Here is a 22,199-nt window from a genome sequence, read left to right on the forward strand (position 1 = left end):
CATAACTTTTCATGTCCCCTCACTGCCTCCTTGTACATTATGCGGATTGATTGTTCCATCAGCAAGGATGCCTGACCAACTGCCTATAGAAAAACTAGGCTAACTGGACTTTCTCCTTTTGTTTTGTTTGTTTGTTTATTTTGCATGGGCAAGCACCAGGAATCGAACCCAGGTCTCCGGCATGGCAGGCAAGAACTCTGCCACTGAGCCACTGTTGCCCACCCTCTCCTTTTTAATTTATAAAATTTAATTAATATAATTTTAAAAATTATATTAATAATTATAATATAATTTAATATATATATATAAATCTACTGAAAAACAAAGTCCATGCTCAAATTCTTCCAGTTTCTGTAAGTCGTGAAACAATTTCATGAAATGGTATTATTCAAAATTCACTCATTTCTGCCCTCATATCCATCGGTAGCTCTGGTGCATTAAAAAACTAGAAAGTCATCCATGGATAGTGGAGGTCTTTGGTTGTTATCAAACCAAGAACTCTGCTGGTGCCACGGCCAGCAGGAGTTCCTGAACTGGCCAACGTTCCTTGAGTTTCCTTTGAGGGGTGAAAAAAAAAGATGGTTAAAGTATATTATATAAGAAAGAAAAGTATGAACGAGTTAAGGGGACGCTTCAAAGGAAGCGAGCCAAGTTCTAAAATAAAAGTCAGGAATAGGAAACTAAAAATAACATACAGGGAAGTGTGCCACATCTGTAGGGCTCCCTTGCATTCTCCCGAGGTATTGTACCTTTTTTTTTTTTTCCAGGAGCATGCTAATAATTGTTTGGGGATTTAAATAGAACACTATTATTTGTTCTTTAAAAATAGTCACTTCTTTTGTAGAATTGTGAGAGAGTTCCAGAGGCTATTAACTGAATTTCACTGGCTGCTATTTACCTTATTGATTCATCTTTAATGGCAGATGTAAGATATTTTAAATATTTCAGTCTTGCTGCAATTAATGGACACTTAAAATACAGTAAATGAGACAGGCTTTTACAACACTTAAATTATCTGCTACTTATGGAAAGCTTAATATCTCCTAGACACAGGGACAGGATCCCATGTCACATAGAATATATGCAAAATTTGCACAGAAAACATTACCCACACTTTATATTAAAGATAGTAACGGGGCATGGTGGTTGCATAGTCTGCCTACAGCTTATATTACTCACAATAGCTAGTGAGTAATATGATGGATTAATTCTGGCTCCATCTGACTCAAGAACCCTGAGGTCCATCCACGATACTTTAAGATGATCAAAAATACTAAAACTTGGGTAACTGTATACAGTTAGCTAAAAGCCATCATTAACATATTTATTTATTGCTCCCTTTGTCAGTCCCGTTTTACTTCTGCAGACTTACTATTGGATTTACATCTAAACTCCGCAAACCTATAGTGCACATCCTATGACTAATATCAGTGCCACTCCTCCTGGGTATAAAGTTCACTTGCCACTACTCAATCTGTCAGATTATTACCGCCATTACTTTTTTCCCTTAAGATAAGAATGTCATGGTAGATATTAAGAAAATGTAGAGGTCATTCGCAACATTTGTTTAATAACCACTTCCAAATTGTTAATTCCTGTTTTCTCTAGACACAACAAAAACAGGAAATATTTACCAACTTCACAGGTGTCAGGAAATACTTTAAAAACCCTGGTGGCCTGGGTGACCTGCTTAAGCAGATAGCATTTCTGGGCATAGGTGCAGAAAGTATATTGTAATTTAAAATGTGTATTTGGAGCCAGAGACTTTAATCTGTATTTCATGAGGATTCACTGATTTTGCTTCTGCCAGACCAAAAATGGGTCCCAGAATTTGTGCAATTTGTGCAAATGTGCTTTGTAGCCTTTCTCGTATTTGCAAAGAAAGTGCAATTCGCCACATTTACTTAGTTTGAAATTCTACTTCTGCGTCTAACAAAGTGCTGAGAGGATAAAGTACGTATCAAAACTCCTGGAATAGAGGATTTTGTCCTTAAGTTGCTGTTTCTGTAGTAAATCACTACATTGTATTAATGCTGCGATTGAAATTGGAGAGCGCTTTATTCTTTTTTCCTAAATAGTTAATTATAAACATTAAAAATTTCAGAAAATGACTAAAAATATAAGTGATAAAATAAGAACTACTGTTAATATCTTGCTTTATCTATATACATGTTTTTTCTCCACTTTGTTTTGTTTTGTTTTGTTTTTGGCATGGGCAGGCTCCAGGAGTTGAATCCAGGTCTCCAGCATAGCAAGCAAGAATTCTGCCACGGAGCCACCAGTGCACTACCCCATATACATGTTTGTGTTTTTTTTTTCACAAAAACAAGATAATTCACACAGCATTACAACGTGCTTTCTTTGCTTAATTCACAGAAGTGCTCTTAAGCAACCTCCAGTTAACATTCTCACTGAGATAACCAGGTGTCTCCATTCTCTCCTGAAAACACAGGACACCCAGGCTGCACCCTGAAGGAGCACACCTGCGCTCCCACCAGTTTAAATAAAACCCTACAAAGAGTCGGTTGCATTTGTTTCCAAATCTGCTTGTGCTCATTCGCTCATGTTCAATTTAATTAAATATTATGTAGATCAATAAGCTGACAATGCAGAAGGGAGATTCTTGTCCCCTAGAACATGAACGTTTTGGGGAAACCTGATAAAGGTATCACTTTGAAAAACAGCAGCTCCCAAATTGGGGATAGGGGATTCATTAAAATCTAGGAGTCTGCGCTCTGATTGTGGTTTAGCAAGAGAGAGGATGTGCATTCCATCCAGCAGCCTCACTGCCTGACCAACCAAAGAACCAGCTGATCACATTGTCTCCCTTTCCTGCAGAGTGAATAGTGTTCTATAGCAATAGCTATATGGGTACCCCACCATTTTCAAAGTCTACATGATATTCAGTTCTTGGCTAAGCTTTAGCCAAATGATCGATCCTTGGTCATTCCTTTAACTGATACTTTATCAGTGACCTTTTCAGAGTTTTTATAATTTTCCACTCTTGTAAAAACATGGTCACATTTGTTTTATACATACATTTTTCTCACTTTTAAAAATTATCTCCTTAGAATAAATTCACAAAAATACAATGTCTACATCAACAGATGCATATTTTTAAAACTTTTTAATATGGTATAGATGAACGAAAGATTTTCATATTTTCATTTCTTAACTCTAATAGCTAAAAGTGGTATAGTGATAAGTAATAGAGTTTTCACCAACATGTACAAGAGTCTATCACCTAATTTATTTGGATCTAGGTGTTTTTATCTGTGAAATAAAAGGTTTAGACTAGAATTTTATAGCCCCCTCTTTTCAACCTGAATATCTCAGATTTCCATGTATGCCTATATTTTCTAAGGGGCCAGAAAGCGTATAAATACATCTGCTATGTAAGAGTTAGATCTCAAAAATCCATTATCAGTGGAATTTTTATAAACTGGATTCATACAATCAAATCAAACTCCCTTACTGCTTTACAAAGTCTTTATCTTTTTTCCTGAATGATAACCCTGAGCTTAAAATGGTGAAGGCTCTCTAATCTTGCATGGGGGAGTTGGAGAACCAAAACTAAACCCCTTCTACCTTCCCAGACAACTTTCTGGAGAAATGCTCCTTTCCTAAGCAGTTTTCATCACCTTTCAGTCAGCCTTCCAACCCAACCTCTACTGCTCCACTGCAATTACCGGGAGCCTCTTAAAGACTCTTCACTTCCGTCTGATCTCTCCCGGGTACATGACACCTCTGGTCACTCTGTCTATGAGACCTCAGGCTCTGCTATTACTTTCAAAGTCTCTGTTTCTTCCCCTTCCATCTTCCTTTTATAGACTTCTTCACTTGTCTTTGGTAAGTCCCCATATTTAGCTGAAAGTTTCTCTGACATTTCTCAACCCTCTCAGATGCTAAAATAGTTTGGTATCTTCAAACTAAAAATTAAATGTACCAGTTGGTTAAGAGATACTGCAGTGCATTCTTTCACAAAGCCAACAATGGCTGGCTTTGATCGTCCTTTAATTTATCTCAAGTCTAGATTTCCCTATGTCAGTAGCTCGCAATGTGTGGTCCCTGGACCAGCAGCCTCTGCATCTGGCAACTTGTTAGAAATGCAAAATTTTGGGTTCCACCTCAGACCTACTGAATCAATAATTTGTGTTTTAACAAGATCTTCCAAGGTGAAGCATGCTAAAGTTTGATAACCATTACTCTATATCATGCACTCTTTTAAAGCCAGGCCTTAGCTTAATTACTACAGTAACTGATGGGGAATCAGAAATAATCAATTCTCCCTCTAACTATTGGTGTGATGTAGAATATACCTAGGCATCCTTTACTCCAAGAAAACTCAGAGTAAAAGAAAAGAATAAAATGGAGAATGGGCATGGCAGTCTTCCTAAATTGCCTCTCATAGAAAAGGACAACCCAGTCTCGCACTGCAGAAATTACTTCTTGGTACCACCATGATGTCCCCAGTGCCTGCGAATAAACTGTCCCCAACCCCCACCTTTGTTGTCCTGGACAACCCTGTTTGTAAGGTTCATTGATCCCAGCCTGGGTCTCCAGTTTTTTCAGTTCCTTCACATTCCAACAAGCAGGCTAGGTAGTCATCAGGGAGACAGGGGAGCTAATAGATGAAAGGGAAGGAGAGGTGGTCTGCTCTGTCAGCAGCTGCTGCTCTGATGGAGACAGAAGACTTGTTACCTGCTTTATTCATTCATTCATTCATTCATCCTTCCACCCAACCGTCCCTCTACTCATCCATTCATCAATCCTTCATCCATCCCTCTTCTCATCCATCCTTCTATCCACCTAACCATCCATCCACCCATCCATCCACCCATCCACCCACCCATCCACCCATCCATCCATCCATTCATTCACCCATTCATTCAATAAATAGTTATTATGTTGAATATGTTAGCTTTGTTTCTCTTCAATAGTAAATGATATTGAACCTCATTAGAGATTCACTGATCTTTGGCATTTTCTTTTGCTTCTTCAGTGTTTCCCAGCATGGTCCAAAATCTCTGAACTCCTATTTATATTTATTTTTATGTCATCTTTTTAAAAAGTCCTAGTCTGAGTGTATGCTTTCTAACAAAACAATATATCAATACCATAGTATGTAAGTAGTTTAAAATTGAATGCTCAAACATTGCAACAATGAAGTGTGCAATCAGGGGTGTGCAAAATCAAAAAATTTTGGAGACCAGTGCTATGAAGAATAGAGTTAAAAGATGATGGAGCAATTAGAGAAAGACGGGCAATAGCGCTTGAGATTAAGAATACATACAGCCCTAGTAGCAAAAAGCTGGGAAGCTAGAAAACATGCCTGCAACTAAAAGTCAATGGGCACGTCTTTGTCTGCTTTTGTTGTCCACAGTCAGACAGTTGGTTACTGTGAACCAGGAGCACAGGCAGATCTCTGCATCAGCCTAGCTCTTGTTCCCCAACTCCAAACTACCCCAAAGGGGCATTTGGACTGTGGCCAATCTTCAGGCCAAGGCTATAGATCTTAATGAAACCTTACTCCCTGAGAGCATATCCTGAAACTTCATTGCACTCTAGCGAAAGCAAAAATTTTTAGTGCTATTTTTATTTAATACAGATATTAATATCCTGCATTAATGAAATCTTTTATCTTATTCACACCTAATTCCTACTATTCTTATAAAAAAAAAAAGATTAGTTCATACAAACTGGGTGTTGTTCTTTATGCAGACATAACTTTTTTCCAGCATTTTACCAATTCATTTTAAATGCTTCCATAACTACCCATATGAATAAGTAAACATGTCTTGCTCTTAGAAATGATACTCTCAAGTTTCAAAACTCTTATGGTAGTCTATTCCTCTATAACTACTGATGTAATTGGTTGGTCTTTGCCTGTGTTTTCTAAAGTGCAATCCCATTCAAAGACATTAAGAACTATATGAAAACAAAATGCTAGTACTGCTTAAAAGTGGCAATGTGAATGAGATACCTGAACTGATAAAAGTGAAACTGGATTGGTATTTTTAGATCTGTAATTTTCAGTCAGTCAGCTAACTCACTGAGATTTAATTTATTTAGGGTTTCCTCTCAGAACCTAGAGCAGTGTTCAGCACTTAGTAACAAAGAAGTTAAACTCCAGGCAGAGAAAACAAAGCAATGATAAAGAATAAAATATGCTCTAAATTGTATATCTTGCTGCTGTGTGACAGAGACAGTCAAGTAGTGACTTAGAAATCGACATTTCAAACCTTAGCTCTACAGCTAACATGATACCCAAATAAGCGTTCATCTTTTTTTTCTCTCTCTCTCTCTTGCCTCCTTGGAATAGACTAATATTTAGGGACCCATGTTTTAGGAAACTATAAGGAACGATCAGATAAAAAATGTGAGGCAAAAAATAAATACTTTAATCTCCCATTTTGGCAGAAGCAGTTTGTCTGTAACAGAAATGGAAGAAGCTGACCTTTAATATGCATAAATTGAATGAAACACTAGAATAAATTGAAATCATGAATAGACTTGGAAGAGCTGTGTCTTTTTTTATTGAACAGTACTAAACTTATCCTTTTAAAATAAAACCTAACAGCTTAGTCAGCTTACATTCAAAAACCCGCCCACGCATGCATCCACAACTCTGTTGGCAAACTTTAAGAATAAAATATATGTAGACAGTAAAATAATTCTTAAATTAGCTCTTACCTCCAAATAAAATACTTCTGCCTATATTCCCTAAAAGCATCTAATACAACAGTCCTGTTTGTGCTCAGGTCTTCCCAACTGTACTCCTAATTCAACTTATAAACAAGTTTGAAAGAAAAAAAGCATGAAAATGAGCTACATCTTGACATGTTTTCCTGTTAAAAATTGACTCACTGGTTATAAACCTTCTACAAACTTATTTCCCACTTTAAATTTAAAACTTACCTAAGTCACTTCACTTACTCCTAAATAAATTCACTCGATTGCTCATTTTGGACATTTTATTAATCCATAGTGCCTGAATTCTTCAGGTTTCTCTCATGCTTCTTACTGTTAATATTATTATAATATTCATAATATCCGATGTTTGCAAAACTTATAGAGTTACACCTTTATTCTAACCATTATAAACACACTTAATATTATGTTCTTCTCCTCAAGAGGGTGATAAATATGGGTATGGAGGATGACTCATAGTAACTTATTTTTTTTTTTACAAAAATATATAAATATTTACCCTCACTTCTCCTCCAAGCGGGTAAAAATGTCTCCCAGCTTGACTTCTCAAAGCGTCATTCTTTAAAACCATTTATGGAAGTGTACGTCCGTTCCCTACCCCAGAGCATCTCCCAGGTACATGCAGCCTGCGGGGCTCCATCAGCAGCTTTTTGAAACCTGCCTCTTTTGGAAGCTGTCATCAAGCTCCCAAAAGCTTCAAACACCTCACTTCTTTGGGGGGGGGGGGTGTCGGTTCTGGTTGTTTTGTTTTGACTTTTCGCAAAGTAAAAGAGTGCAGTTAAATTCTATTGAAGCTATTGCAAGGAAGAGCTAAATATTATACTCCCTCACTCCCACCCTCACCTCCTCCGCCCTGCATCCAGCATTAAGGTACGCCGGAGTCAAAGCCAGCTTTACCGTGGTCTGCAGCTTCGGCTAGCTTTCTTTTTGGCTGACCCTGTCTCCATGTCAACGGTATCCAAATTGCATTTTCAGTTCTTCAGAATTCCTATACACACATTTAACAAATCTACACGTTCGGCATTCACAAATTCAACAGACATCTAAAAATGTTGGCATATGCATTGAAACAGATCGAAGGAGCCTACTTTTTCTTTTTCCTGGACCCGCCCTGAATCCACAATTGGCCTCTAAAAATTGCATGTCCATCTGCTATAATCTAGGTAGTTCCCAAATGTCAGTTGCACGTTGAACAGTCATGAAAATAAAGCTTCCACTTGGGATCGCACCCAGTATCAGCGCGGATTTAACCATTTCATGACAGGAGCCCGGGCAGCATTCTCTTTCGCCATTTCTTCTCTCACGGCATTGCCGTCTCCAGAAGCCATGTCATGGTCTGAAATTAGAAGGAATACAATTCATGTCCAAGGATTTATAACTCAGACGCCAAGCACAGTTTTGCTTTGTTTTTTATTTTACAGTAGAATTTACCATTATATCTTTAGCTGAATAGTTATAAAGATTCTATGCTCATTTTATTTACCTCCCATCTAAATTAGCATCTCCCATCTATTTTAGATAATTCTCCTTGAATTACCTCTCTTCATAACTCTTTACCACCTGACATTGTCTTATACGCAAAAATGTGTTTTCTTGTTTTGTATTATCTCTCTCCACCACTAGACTATCAGCTCTGTGAAGGCAGGGGCTTCATTTCTCTCACTGCTATAACCTCAACACTTACAGCAATATCTGGATTAGAGTAGGTACTCAATAAGTACTTGCTGAATGAGCAAATGCTTTGAGAATAGATCTCTAGGCAATATATTTACAATCAAATATCAGTGTACTGAAAATTCAATTAAAATTAAAGCTTTAACTTAAATGAAATTAAAAGTTAAAATTTAAAAATATTAAAAGTTAGTATAAGGAAGAGGGAGTAGTGTATTGATGTGGTTCTAGAAAGCAGATGTCAGAACAAAGGGGAGAATTTTTATAAAAGTTGTTCTTAGCACTACATAAAAAAAAAAGTCGGTAGTATTTAGAGTTTCCAAAATTGAAACTTTCTGCTTCCAAGAGTAGTGAAGCAGCGCACAGTCTAAAAGGGGGTGTTATTAGGTGGTTAGTGTGAATGCATGTAAATTCATGAAACAGTCCAGATCTTACTTCCCCCCAAAAAGTTGCTTGTGAATTCCCAGTCTTGGAGAGCTCACAACCAAGAAAGAAAAGGAAGAAGGAAGGAAGGAAGGAAGGAAGGGAAAGAGAGAGAAGGAGAAAGAGAGAGGGAGGGAGGGGGAAAGGAAGGAAGGAAGGAAGGAAGGAAGGAAGGAAGGAAGGAAGGAAGGAAGGAAGGGAAGGGAAGGAAGGAAGGAAGGAAAGAAAGAAGAAAGGAAGGAGGAAAGAAAGAAATAAAGAACCAGGGGCAGGAAGCCCATTTGTGAAGACTGTTATAGCTGACAGGTTGAAAGAAAGTTGGAGAAAATGACTTCACATAATCAGAGTATGGAAGAGACCTCGGAAGTCCCTATATGAATGAGCCTTGGAGCCCTTTACCCTGCCCTCCGAGTGGGCCCAAACAAGCTCATGCAAAGGTAATTCCAAGCCTGCAGCAGGACAGGGCCGCAGCTCCCTCTTGTAAACGACAGCACACGTCTGGGAAGGCTCACGTAGACAAATGCACAGCTGAGCAGAGAGTCCTGGCAAGCCTCTCAGCCAGGTCATTAGGATGTTCTGCTCTCCATCTGGAATCTGACCAAGGTCTACCAAGGTCATACAAGCAATTACCTTTCCTTGCCCCTTTAGCTGATGAAAGGAAGCAATCCAGGCCAGTGAGGGGAGAAAAACAACTTTTCTCCCCACAAATTTCTGAGTATCATGATGCTCTATTTTGGTATAGAGATATGTTTGTGTAACTTCTACCCAGAAATATATCTATTTCCAAGGCTTGCCTCTAGGAATAAAGAAATTCGAAAAAAACACGCTAGCATATGAGAGAGGGTAACAGGTCAGAGAAAGGAGACTGCTCAGCAGCTATCTGGAGAAGCGGCCAAGAGCAAACCCTACTTGTGTGAGCAGGTGGAGCCGGAGGGACACAAATGAGACACAAAAAAAGAGTTCCTGTCGCTGAGGACTATTCTAAAGGAACCCTCCTGGTCTCTCCGTAGATTGCATCCCGATGGCCGCAAAGTCTCACAACAGACTCAATCCTCTCCGGTGGGAAACATTAAGTGTGACCTTAACTGGCTGAAAGGGGCTATGCAAGTCTTGCCTCAAAGATGTTTTTAGCCTGCAGTTTTAAGAAAGCAAAATAAGACAAAAAGAAGTTTGCAAGTGTTTGAGGCAACTAGCCGTTCTAAGACGATAGATAGCCTTCAATCGGCTATGAAGAACACTCTGACCCTTCAAGAAATGTCCAGCTCCTATGAAACCTAGTCTTTCTCCATTTTGTTTTTCAAGGACTAGAGGGACAAGTCATAAATACTTAAAATGTTAATAACGCCTACCTTTCTAGATCAAATATGCACAAAGAAACTCACCTAAGAGATAAAGGACGGTCTCACTTTAATTTCTAAGGGCTTAGCCACACTTAAAGCTAAGAGTTCATTGAAAAGCCCAATATTGTCCCTTCATTTTAGTGTGCTTGGTTGTACCCACGTGCAAGGAGAAAGTAAAGCTGGGGAAATAAGCACATGCCAAATATTTCACGTCTTGATCATTAGATGTGCAATAAGCCAGGGGAGAAAATCTGAATAAAATGGATTTGAATGATCAGTTATTTATATCTGAGGGGAAAAAAGCATATAGTTTGTTGGCACTAGCAGTTGCTGTGGTTATGTGATATTTTAAATGAGCTACTTTCACTTTAATGGAGTGTTACTATACTTGCCATTTTTCCAATAAGAAAACCAAGTATGTGCATGGCATTATCTTATAGGTTGCATATTTCTCATGTCCTAAGAACCTGTGTAAGAAATACAAATGGACTAACAAGCAACACATGGATATTACTACAATTTCATTCACTCCCCAAATATCAATCACAGATAGTATCTCTGACTCTCTTCAAAATCCATTAAAATGCATACTTGAAATTACTCCATTTAAGTGCCTCCATTTGGTTTTTAAAAAAAAGAAGAAATGTACATTTTCTTTCTTGGCTCTCAAACCTTATCCAATAAATTCCTCACTGTATTTTTTCTAAGTGAAGTTGGGAGAGAAGATCATATATAAAACAGATCACTGAAGAATTTAAAGAACTTTGTCATCTTGATTGGTTTGCTTTATTACAGTTTCTTTGGTAATCAATCATATTTAACCTCCATATAAAATGGATAAACTTTATGAGAAGTTATATAACCCTCAAAATTATTAATGGGATCTTTTTAAAATTAGCAATAGCAACCAAATTCAACAACTACCCACCTTTCCCCTGGGTATAGGAATAAACATAGGAAACAAAATTATTCAAATCAACTTCTTATTCTATTCACTGATTTTTTAAATTATTCAAACCTAAAATGGGACTATCGTACCAATGTTTATGCCAGAATCAGCTCTTACCTGTGTGAGAAACAAATCTCCTGTTGGAAGACTTGGTTACCGAATATTGGAAGAAGGGAAATTTCAGACACTTGCCAGTCGCTCTGTCACATATGCCCGACTGGCAGTGGCAGGTCTCTTTGCATTCCATCCCAAAGGTACCATAGGGGCAGTCTGCAAGCAAGTGAAGGGTTAAAAGAAGGGCTGCCTGTTGTGCAGAAGCCCCCATCCAGCAGCCCCTGTGTGCACAGCCTTAGGATTTGAACAAATCTCATGAGGTCTTGACTGTAAAATAAAACCCAATTCTCAAAAAGTCCAAGTTTGAAAGCTGAGACTTTAAGCTATAAAAGGTGAAATCTCAAGACTCTCAAAACACTAAGACCACATCATGGACAACTCAGTTTTAGTGTCCTGCTGTAAAATTTAGTTAAAGACAGTTGCACATAGCCAGACTCCTTGTCAGCCTTAATTCTGTTTATTTTCTGCTTAGATATTGATAGGTTCTCATAGGTTACCTCTGTGACAGCTCAATGACAGCTTCTCAAAGAGTTTAAAAGATGTGGACGTTGTCTTTGAATCCATTGGATACAGAAACAATTTAGTGTTTTAAATGGGTAAAGAGGGTCTTCAAACTAACCAGAGCTAAAGAGCACTTGTCATTCCAGTTAATTATATGACAGGATCAATCCTCTATCTGCTCCAACTCTATCAAGTTACTTATCTGTCAAAAGGGCAGCACAAGTTAACTAACTCCCCCAGTAGTTAAGAGGATTTGCTTGTAAAACCTTCTACAAAGCTAAGATGCGAATGCTAAATGAACAATAAAGCTGAGGGTTAACTATTTATATGCCTACCAAAACCTGGAATCTTCTAGAGCTTCAATGTTCTTATACTTATACTAAAACATAATACACTGTGATAAAGAGGACAAACTCATTTATTTAAAATTTGTAGTTTTATGACATAAACAAGACTCAATAGATTAACCAGTTTTTAAGAGTCAAGCGAACTTGATGTAGAATATTTATATCAATTATTAATATTATAATTATATCTTAATTATAATTTTTAAAGAAAGCTAGATTAATTTTTTAAGTATCCTTCAGATTGCAGATAAGCCTGGTTTTATTTATTTATTTTTACATGGGCAGGCACCGGGAATTGAACCCGGGTCTCCAGCATGGCAAGAGATAATTCTGCCACTGAGCCACTGTCACACCACCCAGATGAGCCTGGTTTTAAAAATTATCCTCTCTGCTGAGAAGAATAGTTCTCAATGGGATCTTGCAAACCCTCTTTCAGAAAAGCAAGAAGATTGAGATTTGACTGTGTCTACACTGGTCCTCAAGATAATGAAAACTAAAACTTTAGTCAAATTCCCAGCCTATTGGGCCTCCTGATATATTGGATAGTGCTGGGCATAGAGTAAGTATTCAATAAATACGTGTAGAATGACAGATTGCTATCTGGGCAACCCAATGCCAAACGTGAATATTCAGAAAACATCTGGACATACAGGTGAAGTATAGTTTTCACACTGTTGTTCAGTAAAAGGCTGAAGGAGGGAGTTTTACCTATAGTACAATATAATGCCTCTATCTAGAGTTGCTAAAGCTCACACAGGCTGATTCTTTCCAACCGAGTGAGGACTATTCAAAACCAGCCTTATCTGCTATCTGAAGGATGCCCACAAGAGTGATCCTAAATATCCTTTTAAAATAGGTCTCATTAACTTCTACCACACTATGCAGCAGAAACTAGATCGCTGAAGTCTTCAGATGCCTTACAGCTTATTTCTTTATCCATATGTGATTGCACATTTACAAAGACATTTTCATGCCAAGAGAAAAAGCAATCCACTACATATACTTGCTATAATATAGGTATTATTGTGTTAACCACTTCCTCTCTAATTTCCTTATGTGAGTTCTATTTTCTTGGCTGATAAGCCCTATAATTTACAGAAATACAGATCCCATTCAGTTAAAAAAAAAAAAAAAGTATGTGTATGTCCACCAAAGAAAATGTTTCCTCCGTATTCTACCTTTTATTGGTTGTATAAGCAAAGTAAAATAAGCAAAATGCAAAATTCCCCTGGTAGGAGAATTTAAAAGGTGAGACAATTAATGAGATTAGCTTAATACTGGGTGCTTACCATTAATACAAGAGTACAATTGTATTAAATATATAAAAGTAAGGATTATTTAGAAGTTCCCAGCCCTTGCAATAACTTTACAAGTCTCTTTGTATTATAAATTGATGAATGGGGCTATAGACTGTGTTGCATCTTAATAAAAGCACATAATGAGATCATGAAGCATCCATATGTAAAGTAATTTTAAATCACCATTCTTTTGATTCTATATATTTCATATATGTTAAAGATTTTCAACTATAGTCACAAAGCTTGAAATAAATCCTACGATATGCTTAGCTGTATTATTGAGCTATTATTTCAACCTGTTGAAGTTTTTCTATGCGTTTATAGAACTGTCATCCTCATTCTGTAAAGATTTCGGGTTTTTATTTTTTCTTTACTGTTACTTTTGCATCTCTTATACCATATGCTGTTTTTTCTAGATGGCTAAAACCTTTATAAAGTAGAATGTGATTTGTTTTATACTTCAGGGTGCCCTGTTCCAAGAATGTGAGTTATTTTGTTAAATGACTTAAACCCACCCTATTCCACAAAATACATTAGTATTCATCAGAAATATTTCATCTATCCTGTGAACCCTTTCATGATCAAAGAATCACTAAACCCTGGGGTTAAAAACTACGTCAAGAGGTGATCTAATGGAGACCCGTGTAGTCACTGCCTTCCAGGCTAAAAAGCTCCTAACTCATCCATAGCAGAGCATCTGTCAAGCTTTTAAAGTTTTCCAGAAAACGACGCAACGCTTGCACGTCAACTTTTTTCCTTAGATCTCCTAAATATGATGAGCGAAATGCTGTATTTCTTTCTGCCCTTTCCTGCATATACTGTTTCTGTTGCTATTTGCAGAGTTATCCTGCTCCATCTACCTATGACAACACCTGTATTAGGCTTTATCAATAACCCACCTGCATTTTCCCTCGGATCAATTAAAGGGGAAAAAGCCTCCTCACCTCCCAAGTGGGCTAAAAGCCCTGAGCCTGCCCTGGGCGGGGACAAGCAAGGGGTCACTGTTTACCTTTGCAGATACCAAACTCGTCACCAAAATCATCCTCCTCACTGTAAAACTGACACCTCAGCCCGGGGCCACACTTGACGCCATCCATGCCTGAGACGGTTCGGTAGCAAGTTTCACCCAGCCCTGCTGCGCACACGCGGCAGCAGCCGCAGTCGTCCAGCACCGTCCTCTTGCAGCGCAGGCTGCTTTTGCACTCGTTCCCGTCACAACGTTCAGGGCAGTCCACCGCATACTTGGTGCTCCAGGCCGTCACCAGGTGGACAGGTACAAGGAGCGTGGTCAAAAGCAAGAGGCTCTTCATGATGCCCAGTGGGCTCCGGCGCAGCTTGGCGAACCGTGGTCTCTGCTGGTGGGAAGCAGCCGTCCAGCTTCCAAAGCGGTAGCTGAAGCTCTGCGTACACGTTTATGAGTTTTATACACTGGGTAGTCTACATGCTCCCCCGTCATCAATTTCCTCAACCCAGCGGCAGCGCTGTCCTCCTGCCAGGCTCCCTTGTTTTAGTTTATGAAATCCAGGATGAAGGCTGGATTAACACACTACTGCCATCCAGGAATTGAAAAGCCCAAGCTGATGTCATCTGTTTTGTTTAGGTGGTTGTTTTGCATGAGGACTCAAAAACTTGCTCACATCCGCCTCAAAGGCTCAAGGACGTCTGTGAAAGGGGAATAAAGAAGTTCAGATACCCTCTCTTTCAGGAGAGGAATTGTTCTGACACCAGCATATTGGCGGATCGCTTGGGCTGTAGCATTGCCTCAGAGCCTCTGCAGTCAGAAGGAAAGTGATATGGACGTGAATCATCAGGACCCAAGAAGCTCCTTAGAAAAAAAATAAACATTTGGTATTTCCCCTCAATAAATAGATATGAGCTCATTTGGAAGAAAAAAGGGTTATAATGTGCCTTTTCAACACTTAGAAGAAAGAAAATATTTTGATAGGGATTTTTTTTGAGACCTACTCTTCCTTCCTTCTCTCTCCTCAAATGTCATTTTCAAAGCAATTCACTCTGCATAAATCTATCATGGAGTAGCTGTATTTCTTGAAAGATGTGGACTGCAGCTGAGGATTTCTCTTAAAAATCAATTTTTTAAAAACCTACAAACGAGGAAAGATCTTGTTGGCACTATTTCTGGGTTACTCAATTCTGGAAAAACTTATCAGCTGGACTTCTCCTGATCCAAAACTCCCTGGGGAGAAGGCTCATCCATCACAGATTCTGCCTGTCCAATGAATGAGCCCATTCGGAGCCCTTCCCCTCACCTCCTGGCATCTGTCAAAGCCTTCACTAAAAACCGCCAAACAAGGCAGCCTGCCCAAGGAAACAAATGAGCCAGCAGGGGAATCAGAACCCAGCCCCAAAGAGGCAAGTCATGAGCAAGGGAAAACGAAACCCACCAGCAAACAAGGTCTTTAAACTATGTGGGGGTCACAGACCTTAGGTCCGAAAGACAGAACAGCCCTTTTAACTTATCGACTGGGCCAAAGCCTTATTAGGCAAGGTTTACAGAGGAGAGAGAGTAAGGTGAAAGAGGGGGTGAGGCATTCTTACACCAAGTGCCCCCTGCCTCCCACTCTTATCAAAATGGATTATAAATCCTAAAGTAAGAAGGTCAGTGTCATTTTGTAGTAATAACTCAGCAAGTTTAACTTTTGGTCTTTCACAAATTGTCTGTGGGCAAGCCGCAGGACTTCTCTCAGCCTCAGTACCTTCTTTGGGGAATTGATGGTGTTACACAGGCTGTTATCTAAAATCCATGATCCCTCTGGAAGATGAGGCAGAAGCCACTGGTTATGATCTGATCTGATTGGCCTCCTCAAGTGTAATTTCAGGAGGATGGAAGGAGCAGAATCTAGAGTCCAGGAAAGAGGATGTGGGAAACGAAGACAAGAGTTCTAGCTTCCAAATTTCCCAGACTTCCCATGGCAATCCAATTTGAAATACCAGAAGCAACATGTACTTAGCAGACAGCACAGTCTGAATTATTATTTTCTGTAGTGGATAATGTTTATTGGGTGCAGAATATGTGCCATGCACCATTCTTAAACATTTTACATATATTGAAGTCGGTACCTTACTTAAGAAGTACCTTATGAATAGTATCTAATGAAATTATCATGCCCTTTTTTTTTTTTTAGAAATCATACCATTCTACATATGCAATCAGTAATTCTTAACATCATCACATAGATGCATGATCATCATTTCTTAGTATATTTGCATCAGTTTAGAAGAACTAGCAACACAACCGAAAAAGATATAGAATGTTAATATAGAGAAAAAATAAAAATAATAATAGTAAAAAACAAAACAAAACAAAACAAAACAAAAACCTATAGCTCGGATGCAGCTTCATTCAGTGTTTTAACATGATTACTTTACAATTAGGTATTATTGTGCTGTCCATTTTTGAGTTTTTGTATCTAGTCCTGTTGCACAGTCTGTATCCCTTCAGCTCCAATTACCCATTTTCTTACCCTGTTTCTAACTCCTGCTGGACTCTGTTACCAATGACATATTCCAAGTTTATTCTCGAATGTCGATTCACATCATTGGGACCATACAGTATTTGTCTTTTAGTTTTTGGCTAGACTCACTCAGCATAATGTTCTCTAGGTCCATCCATGTTATTACATGCTTCATAAGTTTATCCTGCCTTAAAGCTGCATAATATTCCATCGTATGTATATACCACAGTTTGTTTAGCCACTCGTCTGTTGATGGACATTTTGGCTGTTTCCATCTCTTTGCAATTGTAAATAACGCTGCTATAAACATTGGTGTGCAAATGTCCGTTTGTGTCTTTGCCCTTAAGTCCTTTGAGTAGATACCTAGCAATGGTATTGCTGGGTCATATGGCAATTCTATATTCAGCTTTTTGAGGAACCGCCAAACTGCCTTCCACAGTGGTTGCACCATTTGACATTCCCACCAACAGTGGATAAGTGTGCCTCTTTCACCATCATGCCCTTTTGCAAATGAAAAAAGAGGGTAAATAATTTGCCCAAGGTTCTTATGATGTCAGGAGTTGAACTTGGACCATGTCTAATGTCTAAGTCACACACCACGTTGCCAGTAACAGTGAAACCAGATTCCTATGGCTGTTCTAGTTTGCTAGCTTCCAGAATGCGATACTCCAGAAACAGAATGGCTTTTAAAAAAGGGAATTTATTAAGCTGCATGTTTACAGTTCTAAGGCTGAGAAAATGTCCCAATTAGAGCAAAGATATCGAAATGTCCAATCTAAGGCATCCGGGGAAAGATACCTTGGTTCAAGAAGGCTGTTGAAGTCCAGGGCTTCTCTCTCAACTGGAAAAGCACGTGGCAAACATGGGAAGTCTGCTAGCTTTCTCTCCAGGCTTCTTGTTTCGCAGAGGTCTCCCAGGGGCATATTCCTTCCCCATCTCCAAAGGTCTCTGGCTGCATGGGCTGTCATGGTTCTCCTGGCTGTCTTGTTGCTCTCTCCAAAATGCTTCCTCTTTTAAAGGATTTGAGGAAACTACCCCACCTTGAAGAGAAAGAGACACAACTCCATGGAAGCCATCTAATCAAAAGTTACCACCCACAATTGGGTGGGCCACATTTCCATGGGAACAATAAAGAAGCTCCCACCCAGCAATATTGAACCAGAGTTAAAGGACATGGCTTTTCCGGGGTCCACCATGGATTCAAGCTGGCACAATGGCCAATGATTCCAATGACACAGTTCATACTTCAGGCTGTCCCTAGAAAAGTTTCCTTGTTCAAACTTTGCTGAGCCCCACTTTCAGAGATGGTGGTTACGTGGAATAGTGGTTCACAGTAACACCTGATCATTATAGAGAACCACTATGTGCCAGACCCCCACCATGCTAAGCTCTTTATACAGATTACTACATTTAGCCATGAAAACAAGAGCTAGGCACTACTCTTATTCCCATCTAAGGAATGAGAAAACTGAGGCCTAAAGAGGTTAAGTACTTTGACAAAGTCACACAGTTAGCAAAAGGCAGGATTCCAGAGACCAGACCAGCTCTAGAGACTAGAAAAAAGGATTGCAAAATCAAGTTTACAGGTGCCAAAGAGATGACCCAGGTGAATGGGCCAAGGGTGATGCATTGGGAGTGGAGGGGATTTTGTCCACTTGAAGTGCCCAGGCCTCCATTCCACAGGGCCAGCTGACTGCTACCCTACAGGATTCTGAGCCCGTCATGATGGATCTTCCAGTTATATTAAAAGAGAAGCTAGAATCTGGATGTTTTCAGTAATCCCCTAATTTTTAAAGGTTGGCCAATAGTTCATTCAAATTAGAAAGTACTGCATGGGCCCTCATTTCTGGTGGTCTGGATACAGCCTGCACACTAGTTTGTCCTTTCTATAAATTTTAGATTCAAATCTCTGTTCTGCCACTTTCTAGATAGGGGCCATGGGAACTTAGTTTAATGTATCTAAGCCTCGATTTCCTCATGGTATATCATGGGAATAGTGACACCTTCTTCATGGGGCCATTGTTAAGACCAAAGAAAACAATGTATGGAAAGTGTCTATCAAATAATATACATTCCATAAATGATGACTGTTCTTCATTTTTTAAGTAAAGTCATTGTGAAGTTGGCAGTAAATAAAGAAAAATAATATAAGGATAAGCACCTTCTGATCTTTTATGGGAATTTAATGAAGAAACAATAAAGGCATTTGAATGTCAAAATCACAAGTATTAAGGGCAAGCAAAAGAAGGGAAGCTCATGGACAACTGTGATGGTTAATATTATATATCAACATAGCTAGATTATAATATACAGTTGTTTGGTCAAGCAAGCACTAGTCCGATTGTTAGTGTGGATATTTTGTGGATTTAAGCCATTTGTTAGTTAGCCATTGCATCTATGGCTGATTGCATTTACATTCAACAAAGGAGATTGCCTTTAACAGTGAGAGAAGTTTCATCCAATTGGTTGAAAGCCTTGAAGGGAAAACTGATCATTTCAGCAGTCAGAAAGAAGAATTCTTATCTCTATTTCAGCCAGCCGGCTTTTCCTGGGGTATCATTGAAACCTTCATCAGAGTTCTCAGCTTGCGGCCTACCCTACAGCATTTGTACTTCATGATATTTACATGCACATATATGTCCTGTCGGCTCAGTTTCCCTGTAGGACCATGATTAATACAACAATCATCTTCAGCATTTCCAAAAATTCATAATACCTTCAGTAAATTATTTACTTCAAATACTAACTGGAGAGAAGATCTAAAGTCGAGGGGCACCAAATCCACAGTAACAATAAACAAATTCAATACACAAAACAGTGCAGATAATATGCTCAACAGAGTTCATACATGGCAGAACTAACACAATTCATAGTAACTAACAACTCAGTTTGGGGGACTCTTAAGCCTTTCCAAAATCAAACAAAAGAGTGTGTCCCACAACAATCCCTATGGGATTTTTTTTAGTTGTATATCTGACCCCATCCCCCAACCATGAGCCCAGATCAACTAATCCCATTAAGAAAGTTTGCAGTGAGCACAAAAGGTTAGGGAATTGTAGCACGAGCATCCAAGGAGTTGACTTTAATCTACATCCAAAAAATAAAATAAATTAAAGTGAAGGCAAAGCTGATAAGGCTGAGGGCATGAGGTCTGCCCTGCCTGGTTTTGCTTTGTGCTGGGTGCTGGCAAATCTCTCAACTTTATCTACCTATCCTCAGTTGTCAAATCTGACAACTGAAGATTTTATTTGATTTGACAAAGGGAAATCATGTAAACTTATTACAGTTCCTGAAATGCAAGTTTAACGTATGGTGTGGCCTCCTGCAACAGAGGTCAGAGAATGATAAAACCAAGTAATTATTCAACCCCATACACCCTGCTCATTTTGAAATGCCATTGTGATTTTTTTCTTTAAACTTGGTATTGTGACAAACCAGAAAAAAGTGTAGGTAATCTGCACTAATCTATTTTTTTTTTGCTTCATTTTTGCATGCAGTGATTGTTTTTAACCAAAACCAAGCATTTTTTTTCTGGATAGGCAAATATGCACAAGCAGGAAAGGTTCTGTGCAGGTTCTAAACTCTCAGAAGGTGGTTCAGGTCAAGTCAAAGGTGAACTATGCTTACTGTGTCTTCATCACAAACCTCTTTTCCAGATAGGTTTAACTTAAATTCAATTTCAAAGGCAGACTTGAAGGCAAAAATTTCCATGGGGGAAATGGAGGGCTTAGGAGGAGATTTTAGGTGGAAGAGACTTAGGTTTTAGTTTACTTTAGTGGTTTGGTTTTGTTTTTTTGGTACCAGCTGATGGCAATTGAGCATGTGTCCAGCATAAAATAGGGACCTAATAAACATATACATTTGACCAATGATTTCTCAGAATCATTATCAGAGAGTAAGTAGTAAGGTTAAAATGCGCCTTTCAATTTCTACCAGTATGTTCCCTTCCTTTCTCTTTCTAGCAGGAGAAGCTAAGTAAAGCCCAAGTTCTTGGACAGTTTAGGTCAGACAGTAGAATATGAGTTTCTTTTTGAGGGAGTGGAAGAGAAGCTTCCAGAGACAACAGAAGGAGCTGAGAATTGAATGGGGTCTGAGCAAAGGCTATGGTCCTTTCACATCTACTCCTACACAACTAACCAATGTTGACCCCTTGACCTTCCAGCCCTCAGTTTGGTCACTTCATGTCCACACTGAGAGGGAGCTCCTGGGAGTACCTCATGTCTGATGGACCCTGATGATACACATCTGTCAAACTGGTTAGGTTTCACTGCAGTCACTGAGCTTGGAGAATCTTCCCAAAGCCACCTGCCCTAGGAGCAGCTTTGCAGGAATTCTAGAACCAGCTCTGCCACTATCAAGCTATGTGGTAGCTATGTGACCTTAGGCAAGTCACATGCCACAAGCCATAGACCTCTCATCTCTCCTCTCTACCCTCAATAATGAGTTCAGAGGACCAAAAAGGATAGCAGATGTGAAAGCATCATGATTAATATTATCAAGAATCTGATTTATAAAGGTTTGCTTCATTCTTTAGAAACAATTCTTATGCCTTAGAGCCAAATATTTCCTCAAAGGAAATCTCACTCCAGTTCCTTAAGTTTTAATTTTAATAAGGACAATTGTAATAGGAAAGTGAGGTTTGATACACTATTATATGATTGCCTGGCAATTTTCAAAAATTACATCAGCTCAGATGAATAAAGTCAAGTGCACTTGGACTTCTTACCTGGACATAGGACCTCTGATTTGTCTTAATGATCAGATCTATGCTATAGACTGCTGGGACACAATCTCAGTTGTGTCAGCAAACAGCCCTGCAGGAACAGTGAGTGTGAGCATATGTAAGCGAGTGTAAAAACCTAAAGGCAGGACACTTACAGTGTCTGCTACAAACCTCAACCCAGAATTTCTGGGCTGTTGCCCAGAGCGTTGCTACTATATCCAGAGCTCTGATTCCAATGGATTCCCCAGAGAAAGTAGCTACAGAATCAGGTCATTTTTTTAACCCTGGTCAAATATAGAAACTTCAATTTGGGGCCCAAGCTACCAAGAATTCTTTTAAAGATAGGAAATCTAGACTTGAGGACATGTGAGGAATTTTCACACTATCCAGTCGCCTTTTTCTCCTCTTTGCCCCAATTCTGGCAAGTGCTCACCTGAAAAGCCAAAGTGAGCTTTTCTAACAGCTAGCTCTCTCTCACATCAGAGTTCTGGGTCTATGACCCCCATCTGCCACGAGATTCCAGACATACCAATGTCCTTTTATCTTCAAATATGGACACTCTTCCAGGAGCAACATGTGCTGCCCTGATGAGATGAAAAGCAGTGTAAACAGTAAAAGTAGCTCTGAACATGGAACCAGGGAACCCAAG

The 22,199-nt window shown here is 39.0% G+C and overlaps 1 protein-coding gene across 1 annotated transcript; it reads right to left on the reverse strand.

Moving 5' to 3' along the window:
- Nucleotides 1–6,278: 6,278 nt before the first annotated feature.
- On the reverse strand, nucleotides 6,279–14,920 carry ESM1 (endothelial cell specific molecule 1). The gene is made up of 3 exons (XM_077117137.1): nucleotides 14,364–14,920; nucleotides 11,212–11,364; nucleotides 6,279–8,047 (listed from the first exon to the last, which is right to left on the reverse strand). Exons 1-3 carry the CDS (start codon nucleotides 14,662–14,664, stop codon nucleotides 7,947–7,949), a joined length of 555 nt encoding a protein of 184 aa, XP_076973252.1. The 5' UTR covers nucleotides 14,665–14,920; the 3' UTR covers nucleotides 6,279–7,946.
- Nucleotides 14,921–22,199: the final 7,279 nt, after the last annotated feature.

The sequence above is a fragment of the Tamandua tetradactyla genome, chromosome 9 (assembly GCF_023851605.1).
Source record: "Tamandua tetradactyla isolate mTamTet1 chromosome 9, mTamTet1.pri, whole genome shotgun sequence".
Lineage (NCBI taxonomy): Eukaryota > Metazoa > Chordata > Mammalia > Pilosa > Myrmecophagidae > Tamandua > Tamandua tetradactyla.

Bases quoted from the DNA above. Each gene is read 5' to 3' on its own strand.
- ESM1 (XM_077117137.1), bottom strand. From the start codon at position 14,664: ATGAAGAGCCTCTTGCTTTTGACCACGCTCCTTGTACCTGTCCACCTG. The intron at 11,365-14,363 runs GTAAACAGTGAC...ACTTGCTTGCAG, and splicing joins CGAGTTTGGTATCTGCAAAG to ACTGCCCCTATGGTACCTTT. The intron at 8,048-11,211 runs GTAAGAGCTGAT...TTCTAATTTCAG, and splicing joins GAGATTTGTTTCTCACACAG to ACCATGACATGGCTTCTGGA.